General features: G+C 32.4%; 2 protein-coding genes across 3 annotated transcripts; one reads left to right on the top strand and one right to left on the bottom strand.

Moving 5' to 3' along the window:
• Nucleotides 1–5,578: 5,578 nt before the first annotated feature.
• LOC127105248 (ankyrin repeat-containing protein At2g01680) lies at nucleotides 5,579–8,353 on the top strand. The gene is made up of 3 exons (XM_051042419.1): nucleotides 5,579–6,108; nucleotides 6,800–7,209; nucleotides 7,290–8,353. The coding sequence occupies exons 1-3, from the start codon at nucleotides 5,769–5,771 to the stop codon at nucleotides 8,160–8,162; spliced, it is 1,623 nt and encodes a 540-aa protein (XP_050898376.1). The 5' UTR covers nucleotides 5,579–5,768; the 3' UTR covers nucleotides 8,163–8,353.
• Nucleotides 8,354–8,403: 50 nt separating this feature from the next.
• On the bottom strand, nucleotides 8,404–16,248 carry LOC127105247 (protein VAC14 homolog). 2 transcript variants are annotated; one of them, XM_051042418.1, is made up of 21 exons: nucleotides 16,116–16,248; nucleotides 15,655–15,827; nucleotides 15,452–15,565; nucleotides 15,283–15,348; nucleotides 14,833–14,922; nucleotides 14,631–14,750; nucleotides 14,447–14,475; nucleotides 14,031–14,173; nucleotides 13,845–13,939; nucleotides 13,619–13,705; nucleotides 13,331–13,438; nucleotides 13,131–13,222; nucleotides 12,851–12,932; nucleotides 12,483–12,548; nucleotides 11,959–12,074; nucleotides 11,724–11,844; nucleotides 10,070–10,231; nucleotides 9,829–9,957; nucleotides 9,480–9,548; nucleotides 9,022–9,315; nucleotides 8,404–8,863 (listed from the first exon to the last, which is right to left on the bottom strand). In XM_051042418.1, the coding sequence occupies exons 2-21, from the start codon at nucleotides 15,742–15,744 to the stop codon at nucleotides 8,777–8,779; spliced, it is 2,160 nt and encodes a 719-aa protein (XP_050898375.1). In that variant the 5' UTR covers nucleotides 15,745–15,827; nucleotides 16,116–16,248; the 3' UTR covers nucleotides 8,404–8,776. The 2 variants fall into 2 exon arrangements, with proteins under 2 accessions (XP_050898375.1, XP_050898374.1); XM_051042417.1 differs by lacking the exon at nucleotides 16,116–16,248 and having other exon boundaries at nucleotides 15,655–16,056.
• Nucleotides 16,249–16,644: the final 396 nt, after the last annotated feature.

Raw genomic sequence — 16,644 nt, 5'->3', positions numbered from 1 at the left:
TCATCGGATTCAGGTCCTTATTCGTCATGATCATTTACTGAAATGGAAAGAGGTCATTAAGGAGAATATGACCTGCATTATAAACAATGGCAGTGTCTATAACAATGATTTTCAGTGGAAGGTGTGTGATCATTCAAAAAAAATTGTGTTTCTTGGTGGTACCACAATGAAGGCAATCGAACTTCAAAATATTCCACCTAAAGGATATTTCTTTAAAGATTTTGGTGAGATACTTCAAGGCAAATGCAAAATCGATAGACTGGAAGGTAATTTAAATTCTATTATAACTTATATAACTTATATATTTGCAAACACATTCAATAATGAACCTTACTTTAATGTAGATATTATTGGTGCTGCTAGTGAGATAAACCATATCCAATCCAACACTCCGGGGAAGAAAGTTGTTGTTTCTGTTGTGCTAAAAGATTTGAAGTAATGCGCATTGTTTTCATAACTTATGTGTTTGATAAATTTATATATTTTGCATCACTGAATCCCATCATATAATATTGTTTATTTATATTGCAAAATAGGGGTAATTGCATAAATTGCAATTTATGGGAAATCTATGGATCAAATTTTTTGGCTTACTACAATGATCCTAAAAACAATGGAGCTATTGTAATTCTGCTCACTCATGCAATGGTAAAAGATGGTCAAGGTATTACACTATCAGACTTTATAAATACATAGCTGATTTGTATTTTTCATTATACGTTCAATAATTTTTATATTAATTATACAATTTACAGTGTCAAATGCATGGAGTGGTTCCAAATTGTTGATAAATGAAGACATCCCTGAAATTCAAGATTTTATGTCTAAGTATGGATTTTATTTATTTATTTATATTCAGATTATTATACATAATTTTTAATTTCAAAAACAATCTTATTTCTATAGGTTGCCTACTAATGAACAGAAGGAGAAGCCTACTCAATCTGCAAAATCTCTTTCTAATTGGTTTGGTGGTTCTCAGTATTCGCCAGTAGAAAGGTTTGTTCATAATGCGAAATATATGTCCTTAAGTCAGTTCTGCAAAATCAAACATGTAAGTTGAATACTATAGAGCCGAATTTATCTTTACTATTACAATTATATTGTTTGCTTTTTGAAATTAATATCATTTTTGATTTGCTTTTAGGAAACTTTATGTGTTACTGTAGCAACCACATTGAAATTTGTTGTCTCAAAGTATGGATGGTTTTATTATGGCTGCACAAGGTGTTCTTCGAAGGCACCTAATCCTGAAAAAGCTTATGAATGTTCATGTGGGCAAAAAGTCGAACAGCCTATACCAAGGTACATATAATCTAGATGAATTGCAAATAAATTTGGTAATGGATTTGTTATTAATCATATTATTTTCTTCGTTTAACATACTATAGGTACAAGATTGAGATATATGTTAGCAATGGTGAATCAAAATATCGATTTGTATTCTGGGATTCCGAATGTGCTGCTATACTTGGAATGACTGCTGAATTTATGCATAACTCTATGGTGGAGGTACATTGTTATACATAAGTTAAAATGTTAATAGTTTATCGAGTTGTAAAGTTCAGATTATCACTCATGGTTGATATTTTATTTTTCCATTAGAATGGAGAAGATGATCCAATGGTTTATCCTGATGAGCTTGAAATGCTGTTGAATAAGAAAATGGCTTTTAGAGTTAAGGTGCAGCCAACGTTTTCCCAAGCGTCTGTTTAGAAGCTTTGTGATGATGAAGTCTTTGTTAAAGAGATTGAAAATGACTACATAGTAGAAGACGTATAATATTCACTTAATTCATGTATTATTTAAACATTTAACAAGTATAATAAATATTCGATGTTTCAATGTGCAGAATCAGTCTAAAACTGAATATGCAAAGTTGGTCCCTAACAAAGAAAATTTGGAAACTTCCGCAGTAAGTATCTTCATTTGTTAACATAATAATTTTCTATGATAAATATTGTATTATTATAATTCATTTTATAATTGACAATTAATTTTTTATATTGCAAGCAAACATTATCTGCATCTGGTGAAAATGATCCAGAATCAATCATTCTAATGACTCCGGCTAAGGATGTTGTAATTGCTGACAAGGGTGAAGAAGTTGATTTTGAAGCGTCTGGTGCTACGCAATTATCAGGCACCAAACCATCCAAGAAATTAAAGATAGAACCATCTTCTTAATTAGAATTTTCTGAAATTTGATATTGAAATATATTTTATGAACTTTTTAGCACCAGAATGAGTTTAAGTATGAAGTTGTTAAGAACATTATATGTTTTGGTTGTAGGATGTGTTCTTACTTTTTTGAAGTGTTTATTTTGTGGGATTACAATTGACATTTATATTTCATGTATGGTTTAAAGGATGATAATGAGTATTTAATTCATGTGTGTGAAATTATTCAAAATCCTATGTTGTTATGTTGAACATTGTGTTTTGTGTGTTCTTTCAACTACAAAATTTATATGAGTATCATATCTTCAAATGTTAATAAGTATTTTAGATTGATAACAAAATACGTTGTCATCTTATGAAATATGTGTATACGACTAAATTATAAATAGATTATTGCATGTCATGTTTGGTTTCAGCATGCCTAATGGTGTTAGAAATTAAAAAAAACAATTACATAAAAATTTATTATGAAATCCTTCAAAACTAATTATAGAAAACACATAGAAACACATTTTTTTACAATTTTTTTCAAAGTCTAATACATATGTTAAAATTGCAGGTAGTTCAGAAATATTGGAGCAATGTTTGAATCTTGCATTCAACTGAATTAAGGATTTATAAAAAAAACAAGGTATAATTATCATATACAGTGAATTGTCTTTTGATTGGTAATGGAAAATCTACATTGTTTGTTTGAAATGATTAAGTTAAGCATGCAATTATACTTTTTACCAATCTCACGTCATCATATATAGTATTATAACTCAACATATTTAAATTATTTATTTGCCAAAATATAGTTGGGGGTTGAAATGAATAATTATGTCTACTGCCTCCTTTCTATTGGCTAGGTCAGTGGAGTATTAAAATAATTCAGCCGTAAGATAATTAATGTTATGCATGATTTGTAATAAATCAATAAGAATATCAATTCTTTATACATTTAGTTGTACAAGAAAATGATTGTAAATAATTAAAGTGGGCTAAGAAAATGGGCCCCACTAAATCTCATTATATATTATATAAAATATAATTAAAAAATTGATTCAAATATATCAAAATACATTAAAAGAGAGTTTTTCATTGGGTAAGGTGATGTATGATATGAGTAATTTCCAATGGGTGAATTATTTTATGGATTTGGGATAAAAAGAGAATTTTGAAATCTTGAATTATGGTGTGGATTTGGAATAAGAGGTGGATTTCCAAAATATGGGGTGTTTTGTTGATTTGGGATACAAAGAGGACTTCCATCATTTTGCATAAAATTGGAGCATGTGTTACGTTGATTGAGGTTCATTTTCAAATGAAATGTGTACACACAAAAATTAAAATTAAATAAAATAAATTGGTCAAATTTAGACTAGATGTGAGTGAAAAATGTGATAAAATAAATTACTTATTTATACTACTAAAAACTATTACCGTTATTTTATTGTTGTTGCAATCTTATCATTCCAAAATGAAATCAATATCCTGAAATCAAATTAGTCATTATTGTAGTTTTTTAAGGTTGCGGACAGGTTTTGAATTATCACTTCCTAAAAGGTTGCGGCCAGGTTTTGTATAAACACATTTTTTAAGGACCAAAGAATTGTACGAAGTTAAATCATTTTTGTTGTTGGACTTATTTCTCACAATTTTAACTAAAATTGTGAACCTTTTGTTTCAATATCTTTTGTTGCATTTAAACCTTACTGTATCAGTTGCAATTAATTTCAACATTTGGTAGTATTCATTACTATATTTTAAAACAAATGAGGTTCTGGTATTTCTTTTACATGGTTTATGTATTTTGGTTAAATAATCATTTATTATGAAGGTTAATATTTGCGCTTTTATACCTCAAATTAGTAACAGATTGGAAAATTTCATCCATTACTAAATAAATATATTTTATTTCTTATGTCCAAAATCTCAATGATAAATGGAATTTTATTCATAACATTAACAATGGAATGTTTATTATATATCAATATATCAATAAATTGTAAAAATATTTTTGTATTATATTTTTTGATTATTTCCTTAATATAGTATACAAAAAAATTAAGCAAATTATATTACTATAAATTAATAATGTTTTACTTTATTATGTCCCAAACTGGAAAAAGTTATTTGTGGAAATTTTTTGAACCCATTTATTGATCATTTAACATCCATTACATTAAAAAAAAACTCTTATGCAATAAATTTGTGTACGTTGATCCAACTATATATATATATATATATATATATATATATATATATATATATATATATATATATAATATATATATATATATATATATATATATATATATAAATAAATATATTATATTTTAATTTTTTTTAAAATAAATTATTGCACTTGCGCGACCCGTGCGAACGCACGGGTCCTTTACTAGTTTAAAATTAAATAAAATAAAAAATTAAAGGTGCATGCGCCAGATGCATTGCCGCATACACTATGTAGTGTATGTATGCGCCAGATGTATTGGCGCATACACTATGTAGTGTATGTATGCGTCAATACACCACATGCATCACATGCATGCGCCAAGAGGCATAACGCCTACATGCATGATCATTGGGAGCATGCGTCAGTTCCAATAACGCCTTCTCCTTAGGTTAAATGGATGTGTCGGTTCAATTGACGCATCAGTTAGGAAAGATGATTATTTTATTGTTGTTTTTTTAAAATAATTATTTAGAGATTTAATTTGAAGAATATGATTATTTTAAAAAAATCTTGTTTTGCCAATAAATAATTTGATTGTATTTCTAAAAATCACATGAAATTACCAAAATCAAAACTAAGTCTTTATTTTTCAAAACAAAACTAAAACATTCAACTTCAACTTATTAAATAACAAAACAAAGTTATTATATGACAATTATATTAGTGAATCATATCAAATGGAAAAAAAATATTTTTAACTATAAACTCAATTTTCTAAAATTAATTAAATTAAATTCAAATTCAATTATATCAAAACAAATTTTCACAAAATAATTTTTTTCTACAAATAAAAAAGGAATCAATTATACCAAACCAAAAAAATAAATTATACCATATTATTTTATGTGATAAAATGATAATAATAATTAAAAACTTACATATAAAATAGTGAATATAAAGATTCATACCTTAATAATAACATTTAATATAACAATTTTGATTTTTCTAGATTGGATTAGAATTTATTAATTAACTAATAGTTAAATTAAATAAAATTAAATATATAAGATTGAAGACTTAGTAGTGTTATTGTCATATTATGAAAGTCAAATTGAGTTGGATTTTGTGTGCAAGAAAAAAGACCTCACTATATATTAATACAATAAATTTTCAATCAATGAATCAATAATTGAATTGAATTTATAAACAAATAATTTAATTTAATTGAGAATCACAACTTGATCCATTCATTATCATCCATATATCATCTTTCTCTCTCTATCTTTCTTCTTCTTCATTGTTTCTTACACTATCAATTTCACTCTTTCTTTCTATTTCTATATGATTATGATAGTGAAACCCTTCTACTTCAAATCAACCCTAAAACACTGAAAAACCAAATAAAAATCGTATTTTTATTTTCGTGATGGAGTCCAAGGGTCTGCGATTCATGACCCATCAATCAATTTTCACCATGGTTGGATCTGGAGACCTTGATGGATTGAAGAAGCTCTTGGAGCAACTCAAAAGGGAAGATGATGATAATAGTAATAATGGGTCATCATCATCGTCGTCACCTATGTCCGTTTCTGATGTTATGTCTCTTCAAAATGATCATGGGGAAACGCCACTTTACATCGCTGCTGAACGTAATCTGAAGCAAGTTTTCGACTTTTTGCTTCAATTGTGTCATTTTGAGATTCTCAAGATTCGTTCCAAGTCTGATATGAACGCTTTTCATGTTGCTGCTAAGCGTGGCCATTTGGGTATTTTACATATTTTATCTTTCATTTTTTGATTTGTGTTGGTTTTGTGTTAGCTCAAATTCTAAGAACCTGTGATGATGGATATTGCTATTATTGGATGAAATTGGTTTTGTGAATATTCACTTACTGTATGTTTCTATGAGTTGCCACCTATGAACAGAATGAACACAGACACCGGAAACACAACACCAATACTTACACGTCGAAACATGTAATAATTTGATAGTAATTTGAAAAAATGAACAACTTAAACGTAGTCACAAGTGTCTATGTCCGTTTCAGACATGGACACACCTTTCTTTTTTTCCGGAGGTGTTGGAGCTATAGAGGTTGGCACTATGAAATTGAAGTAAGTTTCTTTTGAAACTTTTGTTCAGCTTGCATTGCTGTGTACATCTTTTGAATTTGGAATGCAAAATCATGGGATTACACATATTGAAATACCTATCTGTAATCAGAACTGTCTGATTTTAATCGGACGGCCACAAACCATGACTGCGTGATTGCGGCTATAACTTCCAACTGCAGTGAATCTTTGATCTATGGTAGATAGTTTTGATTTGATTTGTTAACTGTAAGCTTGTAATCACCTGTGGTTCTCATGCTAGCTATAGTTTTGATTATTTGTATTGGATTGTTGATATATATGATTAAGTATTTCAATCATGATTTTAATGTATTTTTTCTCCAGATATTGTGAAGGAGATTTTGAGTTCTTGGCCTGAGGTTTGTAAGTTGTGCGACTCGTCAAACACAAGCCCTTTATATTCTGCTGCAGTTCAAGACCACTTAGATGTGGTGAATTCTATTTTGGATGTTGATGTCGGTTCCATGTTTATAGTTAGGAAAAACGGGAAAACTGCGCTGCACAATGCTGTTAGGTATGGCGTCGATCGTATTGTGAAAGCACTTATTGCCCGTGATACAGGAATTGTCTGCATCAAAGATAAAAAAGGTCAAACGGCACTGCATATGGCTGTTAAAGGACAGAGTACATCAGTGGTGGAGGAGATATTACAAGCTGATCCAACTATATTAAATGAGCGCGATAAGAAGGGTAATACGGCTCTTCACATGGCTACAAGGAAAGGCCGATCACAGGTTAAACTCAATCGCTTGAACGATATTCTCTCGATTTGTACTTTTTGCTGCCTTTTAGTGACGAATGATTCTTTTGACAGATAGTGAGCCTCTTGTTAAGCTATTCGGCTGTGGATGTTAATGCCATCAATAAGCAACAAGAAACAGCTTTGGATTTGGCAGATAAACTTCCATATGGATCTTCAGCTTTAGAAATCCAAGAAGCACTTTCAGAATATGGTGCTAAATATGCAAGACATGTTGGTAAATTAGATGAAGCAATGGAACTTAAAAGAACTGTAAGTGATATAAAGCATGAGGTGCAATCACAGCTTATTCAAAATGAAAAAACTCGCCGACGAGTTTCTGGTATAGCTAAGGAACTGAAGAAACTTCATAGAGAAGCTGTTCAAAACACCATTAACTCTGTCACGCTCATTGCAGTCCTTTTCGCCTCAATAGCGTTCTTGGCCATATTCAATTTGCCAGGTCAATATATCATGGAAGGACCACAGACAGGAAAATCTAACATAGCCGATCATGTTGGATTCCAAGTTTTCTGTCTCTTGAATTCGACGTCTCTTTTCATATCTCTCGCTGTTGTTGTTGTTCAAATCACTTTGGTTGCTTGGGATACCAGGGCTCAAAAGCAAATTGTGTCAGTCGTTAACAAGTTAATGTGGGCTGCCTGTGCTTGCACGTGTGGCGCATTCTTGGCTATAGCTTTCGAGGTTGTTGGAAAGAAAAAATGGATGGCCATCACCATAACTGCTGTAGGGACACCAATTCTAGTCGGGACTCTTGCGAGCATGTGTTACTTTGTTTTTCGACAACATTTTGGTATTTTTCAGAGCGATTCCCAGAGACGAATCAAACGGGCAAGTGGAAGCAAATCTTTCTCGTGGTCTTACTCTGCAAATATATCAGATTTGGACGAATACAATTCAGACATTGAGAAAATCTATGCTCTGTAAGCTAGCGATCACAATCGTGTCTGTCTTACCACACACGATATACCGCTCTCGATATGTATAGTATAGTTCAAATAAGTTTTGGTCTACAAAGTACAGCTTCTAACAGTTATCAGTATAAGAATGATCAAGATATCAATGATTGTAATTTTATAATATATCAATGGTTGTTAAAAACTCGTTTGAAGTACTAACTAACCAAGAATCTAAATTCTTTATTATAAATGCATAACCCCACAACACATGAAAACCAAGTACTAAACAGTATTATTATTATTATAGAACTTTTTTTTCTTCTAAATTGAAGTATTCCCCTCTGTTCCACATGGTTTTCAACAAAAACAACAGAACCATGTGAGTATCTATAAAGTTGACAAGGTCTAAAAAATAGCCCGGCCGAGCCCGGTAAAGCCCAAGCTTTATCTTAATGCCAAAACCCATCTTGCAGCATCTCATCTTTCTTCCATGATGATGATGATGATAAGTAGTAGCAGTAGAATAAAACAAGAAGCTATTATGATTTACAATTTTACTATTACCCTATCCCATTCAAAGTTCAAATGCAAATACAACTGGGATTGGATCAGTGCCATAATAAAGACTGATTCAATAGCATTTTATCTCTTGGATGATCTTGGTACAACATTAAGCTCACTCAAATGAGGTCTCTTTGTTTCTTCTTCTTGTCTTGGTACCTCCTCCTCCTGCATATAGGAAAATGGCTTATTAACTACACTACAAGTTTGGATAAACACATTAGTTAAGCACTTATAGCATAAGCATTTATGTTACTAGATAAGTTGAAATATGTCAATACAAACAGATCTTATTTTTTATGCAGAATGAGGAAGTCAGTAGTTACCTTTGATACAGGTATGACCTTTCGGCGTATCTGTGCTTGTGTTCTAAAATGCTCGCGATGCTGTTGCTGCATTTCCTGAAACTGTTTTATCCTTGTTGCAAAATTTATTGCATTGTGTGAGTTACCGTTGTCCACGGCTACGTCGCCATCTTCTGTGATGTGAGATCCACCAGACATGTGATGGAGAAATTGGTAGGGGGCCCCGGAGGATGTTTTCTTCAATTGCTCACCATTGAAAGAATACGCTGGCACTGCTTTTAAGCGAGTTTTCAGTATCTTGAATGCAGCGCTTTGCTGCATAATTCATATAAAACGAATTGTCAATACAAACAACTCATCTAGATTTTTGATCTTTGAGTGTTGATATATTCAAAAAAGAATTTGAAGCATCAATTTTGTAGAACTACGAAACGCGATATAATGTTAAGTAACAAAAAATATAATCAAGTTTCGCGTACCTGAGGAAGCAACATCAGAAGACCATACAGAGCTTTAAATAACCATGTATGTTTTCCAGGTTCCAGAAGCTACAAAATCAAATAACCATTTAGGTACACAAGACAATGAAATAAAAAGCATGGCTCCCAGAATATGCAGAAAGAACATGAACTAAAGCATTTTTGCCACTAGGTGGAATCGGGTACTGTTAATAAAGTTCATAAGGTGTCATATTTTCTTATCATGAGATTTAATTGCTAAACTCAAGGTTTCATCCAAGCCCTTTAGTATCTGGTATGAGGTAAATTAAATGCTGGAATAAGAAGAAAAAAAAAAGATAAAGAGAAAAATATTATTATAATCAATCACCTGCAGTCGAAGATAAGCAAAGACCGGAGTTTCCAGCAAACGAATCAATTTATCCAGCTGTACTAAGAATTTGACATTAATATCCTCCTCTACCAGAGACTGAATCACAGTACTCACATGTTGGTAAGTCTGTCAAGGAAGATAATCCAAATAAAGTAAAGCACTTATGCACAAATACACATTGTTCAAAAAGCACATTTGAAAGACGGCTTTAAATTCAAACTAAGTTATAGATGCATACCTGAGCTAAGAAGCAAAGACTTATAATCGCCATAGGAGAATGACACCATGAGGCATACAAAGAAACATATAAATCCCTCCCGGCAGGATTTACCAGTGTTTGCTTCAAAAGAACTCTAATCTCCGATAGTTCTGATGATGTAAGTAAGATCAAATTCAAAGCCTGCAAATTTTTATGGAAAAGGGAAAATATCAAATTAAATGAACAAAACTTTCCTACATTATTAGATTGGCTGAAGGTCAGGCTCATTAAAAAGAAAGTGTGTTTAAAGACTGCAAATATTTTGGACATAGTAAGTCAAAACTTTTGACCGAGCCATCATCTACTTTAGTTGTACACAACGTTTTAAAAATCGGCCTGGTCTTCAACTCCGCAAGGCCACAGAGTGACTCATCGAACCACTAGGTCACTGGTTGAACTGCGTGATTGAACCAGATTAAATCGAATGACTCGGCTGTATGACCCCGTCTATATACAAAAAATTGCATAGGTATTAAATTGAATTGCACCGAATGTCTCGATCAATTTAAAATTAAATAAAAACTCATGACACTTATAAAATGTAAAAACTTATACCTAAACAAACAATCATATTTAAATAAAAGTTAATTTTTTTTCCATTTGTAACACAAATATTTACAAAAAGCATGGTTGTCAAAATCTCGATCTAAATCTTAAAATTTTAAGATTTTACGATCTCACTCACTCCAACGATTCAGATCTTAAGTAGAGTTGTGTGTTGTAGTTAAATTGTGAAAAGAATCGTAAAATCATTGATTATGAGGGATCTTGGCCAGTTCCAGCCATGATCGGCCCACCACCAAGATGCAGAGGCGCAACAATTAGGGTAGAGTGGTGATGAATGCATGCCTTTTGAAATGATGAAGTTTATGATTTAAGGTTAAGAGAGTAAATGTATCAGTTGTAGGGTTTGTTTTAAATTAGACTTATAATAAACCATCTAATGGACCAAATATGTGCCTAATGTCTAACAAATTCCTGTGAAAAATGGTAATAAAGTATAAAAACCCAATCAAACATGTTATTAAAAAATCATAAAAGGTCATTTTTCAACGAATACCCTTGCCTAGCAAAATATCATGTAAAAATACTTCAAATATATAGTATTACTTTTCATTTTAGTAGTATCTTACGATTTTATGTTTTACGATCTTGACAACCTTGCAAACCAGGGTATTAAAAATATATGTATTTTAAATATTAATATAAAAAATTAGAAGCATCGACTCACAATAGATTACAAGTTAAAAAAGAAAAATCATAGGTAGCAGCATTAAGAGAAATTTTTGCATTAGATTTTTAAATATAATAATTAAAAACATAGTAAACATCACAATCAATAATGTGGTGTGGTGGTGCTATGTTATTAGTTATTACGATACGCAATTGCTGTACGCGTGTTCGACTCCTGCTTCGCAACTCCTTTTTTTTTTAATATCTAAAGCAGTCAATGCTAAACAAAAGAAGTCGTGCATTTAACCAGACCGTTTGCAAATATCGGCGGGTCACCGGGTTTTGCCGGTTCACACTGGCTTAACAGCATAGCCAGTCTGGTAGTCCGCTCAACTCAGTTACACGCATGTCATCAACTTTTCAGCAGTTCCTTAATTAACAAAGAAAAAACAGGATATACCTGAACCATAATTGATGCAAAATCCAAATCAGATTCTCCTTCTAGTATTGTAGAAAGTTCACGGTAGACTCTCTCAGCATCCAAAAGCACACAAAGCCGACGGATTATCAAAGCACCACGCCTAGAATATTAGAGTTAAATTAAAAAATAAAGATGCAAATTACTGATTTAAAACATATTTTAGCAAAACCATATGAAACAGAGAATATATATTGGACCTAGGAAAATAACTTACTTCTCCAAAAGTGAATTGTCTATCCGGAAATTGTGCATTAGGAAAACAACAAGCTGACGAAAGTGCTGAGGATCTTTTGCAATGCATGCATGAACATCAAGAACCAGAAGAACAACCTATTACAGATAATTCAAGTGAGTCTTTATTTGCGTAGAGTGAACATTATTGCAAATAGGGATATATAGAAGAAACTTTAAAATATCCTTTATTCATGCTGCAGTCAAGAGTCAAAAGGCACATATAGCATATCTACATCGAAAACTTCTAAGAAATCTAAAACTATACTCCACTTTTTTGAGAGAAAAAAAAGGAAATTTAACCGTCATACCAATGCCCCATCCTTGTTCCACCGTTATATGCTTTTTTATTGAGGAGCTTAATAAGCCCCTCACTATCAGAAACATAAAACTTATTTAATCGATATGAAAACCATACAATTAAAAGCATGATTGCACAAAGGTTTTAAAAACGAATGATATGATGAAACAAAGCTATTTAAATAATGGTTTCAGGATACAAGATACCTCATCAGATGGATCTGAAAGTGCCTTGAGCAGGGTGTCGAATATGTCATTCAAATATTGCAAAACCTGTTTGAGACATGAAAAACCAACATGAATTAGCACCAAAATCTCTCATCGACGTAAAGGAGATGAGCATCTTAGGTAAAGAGAAATAATAACTACTTAAAGAAGGATTGACACTAATAAATGAAGAAAATCCGGCACAAAAAGGAAAAGAATGACATGAAATATTGGTAGAAAACTGTATATCATTAGACCGCCATGAAATACCATAACTATTTCTGTGACCCCGGACTAGCAAAACTCGCAGATGCACATGGACCTCAAAAATTGCCAAAACAAAAGGTGGATTAGAAAAATGTAGTCACCTCAGGGCGATAGTTATTTAAAAGGGTTGATATCCAGTGCAAAGCTTCAATTCGAGTAGCCTCCCATTCACTAGATAATTGCCTGATCAACCAAGACAACCCGATATCATTTGACAGAGTAATCAGTACGAAAATAGTTTGGATACACAAAAAAAGATCCTCATAATAATTTCCAAATAGCTTCTAAGATGGTCGGGCCAATTTACAAATTCATAACATTTCAATTGCAAGCATCACAAAACTAAAACCTAGTCTTTTTAACGGGATATAAAAACTATACCTCCTTGCAATGGAGAGGACTTCTCCTACATCAAATCCTTCAGCTGGATCAGCCTTGATGGTACGTAGCTCTTCATTGGTTTCACAAGCAACCTTACACATATGCCATAGATAAATTCAAATTTCTATTTTACATAAAAGGAAGAAAAATAGCAAGGGGTAAGGAGGGAAAAGCAACAAGGGAGGCTCAAGTGAACCTACAACTCTAATTTTCTCTTCTTTATCTGATATACAAGGCAAAATGGCTCCAAGAATGTCTGCATAATATGGAACAAGCTGATCTCCACTAAGTTTGACAAACTCATTTATCTGTTAAAATAAATCACATGCATAAAGTTATATAAAATACAAATGAAACAAACCAGTAACATAACATTTTTTCTTTTAATATGAAAGAAATATTGGTTTGATTAAATCCCAAGACTATGCATACAGTATGGTAACAGTAATTACTTGTCAATTAAGTCAGAGAATTGCGGTAATGCTTACCCATGTGAGAGCTGTTAATCTCGTAAACTCATCTGGAGAACTTGCTCTCTCTACCAGTATTTCAGCCATACGACCATAATCTACAGACTTCAAGAGTAGCACTGCTCGAGTCAGACAATGACAACTGAACAAAACAGGGGATAGTGGGAAAGATAAAAAGATAAAATGGGCTCTGAAAAGTGACAATCCTTACAGCTCAATCAAAAAGAGGGGAAAAGGAGCTTACTGGCGAGTTCTTAATTTCTTGAAGAAACTCTGAAAGAGCTGAATCAGCTTGTTGACGTATTTCATGACTTGAATCACTTAACATATTAAACAATCCTGAGAAGTTCGCGTACAGTTAGGCCATTGACATCTATTTGGTATAAAATATAAAAAATGAAAAGGATAATTCTTCAAACAATGCGCTCACCATCAAGAAAGTCGGGAAGAAAACCCAACATATCAATATCTGGGACACTGTCCAATACAGTAATCCACCCTACCAAAAACTGGCGGACATATGGATTCAATACATTCATGCGCTCCCTCAACAGTGGTATAAATTCTTCAATACTAAAGATCAGAAACAAAAGAAGGAGGAAATGAAGTAGAGTAAATTGGAATAGAGAGGAATAAGTTGACTCATTATCTCGTTCCGGAAATTAAAAGTGAAAGTTGTTTCATTTAGTACGAGATTGCTTCACACCTCGTGGTGTTTATGCTTCTCGACTATTGAATCTTTATTCAAAAGCTGCACATAAGCGATTTTGTACCTATGGTTCTTTTGAAAACTAAGAGAACTAGATACAGATAAACAAATATTATAGTAGTGAGAGGATGGTGCACCTGAACTGATCACTTTCGGTCACAATATCCTGATTCAACAGAGAAATGTTTAATCATCAGTTGATCTATTGAAAACAATAGCTGAAATTATTGTAAAAGCAATCCCTAGTAAGCATACGCGTGATATCTGCACACATGTACAGTACCACACAAAGGCTTTAATGAGTCCAGGAAAAACTTATACCTTCACCAGCCGATCTAAGAGGTGAGCAGCACTTTGTACATTTGCATCAGAGTCTGCAGAAAGCTTGCATAATGCATCAAAGATCTGGTTGAAGAATACAATAAACTCCCCTCTCACAACCTGTCAAAAACCAAAATATGTCCATTACACATTAGTAGATGATCAGATTGAATCTGACATATCAGCAGAATAGAATTCTCACCTTAGCTATGTTATATAGTGCTTCACAAGCATAATAACGAACTCTAACATCTTGGTCGGACAAAGAATTTAGCACAGGGGGCACGATTTGCTGTCAAGTACAATGTTTAAATCTAGGTAAGACAAATAGTGAAAAGCATGTATATGTTTAAGCATGTCAAAATACACCATTCCAAAAGTGAAGAATAATGCACGCTCGCAATCGGTGTTATCAAATAGCAGCGCCATGGCCGCTATGGCAGATATACATGGCGGTTTTGGGGCTCGCGTATTGCGGTTTCTTCCGCCATAATCCACTATAACGCTGATTGCAATAAGTCATTCCAAATGAATAAATTGCTACTAAGTGAAAAGACACATAATTGAAAGCCATAAGCTCATGGATAACCAAAATCAAAACAAAACTAGGTCAAAACTTCAAGACTACAAAAATTACTGAGCAAACCCTAACCTCAAGATGCTGAGCTGCTTCAGAAGTCAACCCAACAGTTGCAGCAGCCAATCCTATCAATCCCCCCTTCATTCAAAACAAAATTTCACAAAAAAAAAAAAAAAAATAGCCATATAACATAATCCATAATCATAATCAACATTATTTCAAAAAAAATAAAAAATGATACCTTCCGATGATTGGGTTGAGGTGAATAAGTAAATTCTGTAGTCAACAAATTGATGAGAGACACAATTTTATCATGATCTCCATTACTAGCTAAATGTTTCACTATATTCTCAACCTACACACAAACCCATAATCATAATCATAATCATAAACCCCTAAAATTGAACACACACAAAAAAGGATAAGGGGGCAAAAGGGATAAACCTCAAGAGCAGCATTTTTGCGTTTTTCGTATAACTTATCAGCAAGGTTGCGAAGAACGGCTGCCGGAATAGCCGATAAAGCGTCGGCCATAGCAACAACCGGCAAGGTGGGTAGCAGTTGATTGTTGAAAAGTTTGAAACTTGAAGAAATCAAACCCGCTTTCGAAACTTTTTCTGCTCCAAACGAAACATTTTAGGTTCTTACTTGTAATCTTTATACAACTAAAATCCCCAAGTTCAAAAATTTCTTTTGGAGGGGATAACGACTGACGTGGAAAGCGACTGAATTTGGAAATTTTTGGAAGAATAATCAGATCTGATCAAATTCAAGGAATTGAAATTGAGAAGAAAAATTGAAATTGAAGTTGAAACTGAAATTGAAGTGAAAAATGCTTTTTTCTTTAATTTTTATTTGAAATGGAGTAATATTAAAAAAGAGGTGGTAACTTCGGAGTGAGTTACCTGCAATTTTTATTTCAACTCTCTAAATTCTACCATTACCAACTAGCTCAAGCATGGGTTGAAAGTTGAAACTTGCAACTATTAAGTGATGACCAAGTATATCATGTTGTTATTATTATATTATGGTTATGAGAAAGTTTATTTTCAATGATATTTTGAAAAAAAGTTTTAAACTTAAATCAATTTTGTTTAAATTTTTTTAATAGATGATAACGGTTACATTCAACTTTGATTGATTTGGGAATTTATTTGACTAAAAGTTTAAACCATAGAAGAAGATGACGACGACGCCTGAATCTCGTGTTGATTTGGGAATTTATTTGACTAAAAGTTTAAACCATAGAAGAAGATGACGACGACGCCTGAATCTCGTGCATGTACTTTAAGACATTGGTGATTTCTATGTAACGTAGATGTAGTTGTGTAAGATGGATTAAGGACAATGTGATCTTCAATTTTACTCTCGTAATACTATGGATTGTGTGATCTTCAATCTCACAAATAAAAGGGAATGGAATCTGAGCCTGAC

This window comes from Lathyrus oleraceus, chromosome 7, assembly GCF_024323335.1.
Source record: "Lathyrus oleraceus cultivar Zhongwan6 chromosome 7, CAAS_Psat_ZW6_1.0, whole genome shotgun sequence".
Classification (NCBI taxonomy): Eukaryota; Viridiplantae; Streptophyta; class Magnoliopsida; order Fabales; family Fabaceae; genus Lathyrus; species Lathyrus oleraceus.
The sequence above is the reverse complement of the archived record's forward strand: the minus strand, read 5'-3'. Positions and strand labels throughout refer to the sequence as shown.

Coding starts and splice junctions, on each gene's coding strand:
- LOC127105248 (XM_051042419.1), top strand. CDS start 5,769: ATGGAGTCCAAGGGTCTGCGATTCATGACCCATCAATCAATTTTCACC. Junction 6,109..6,799: donor TGCTAAGCGTGGCCATTTGG/GTATTTTACATA, acceptor TTTTTTCTCCAG/ATATTGTGAAGGAGATTTTG. Junction 7,210..7,289: donor CAAGGAAAGGCCGATCACAG/GTTAAACTCAAT, acceptor TTCTTTTGACAG/ATAGTGAGCCTCTTGTTAAG.
- LOC127105247 (XM_051042418.1), bottom strand. CDS start 15,744: ATGGCCGACGCTTTATCGGCTATTCCGGCAGCCGTTCTTCGCAACCTT. Junction 12,933..13,130: donor GTCCTCTCCATTGCAAGGAG/GTATAGTTTTTA, acceptor TTGGTTGATCAG/GCAATTATCTAGTGAATGGG. Junction 9,549..9,828: donor TTGCTTATCTTCGACTGCAG/GTGATTGATTAT, acceptor TTGATTTTGTAG/CTTCTGGAACCTGGAAAACA.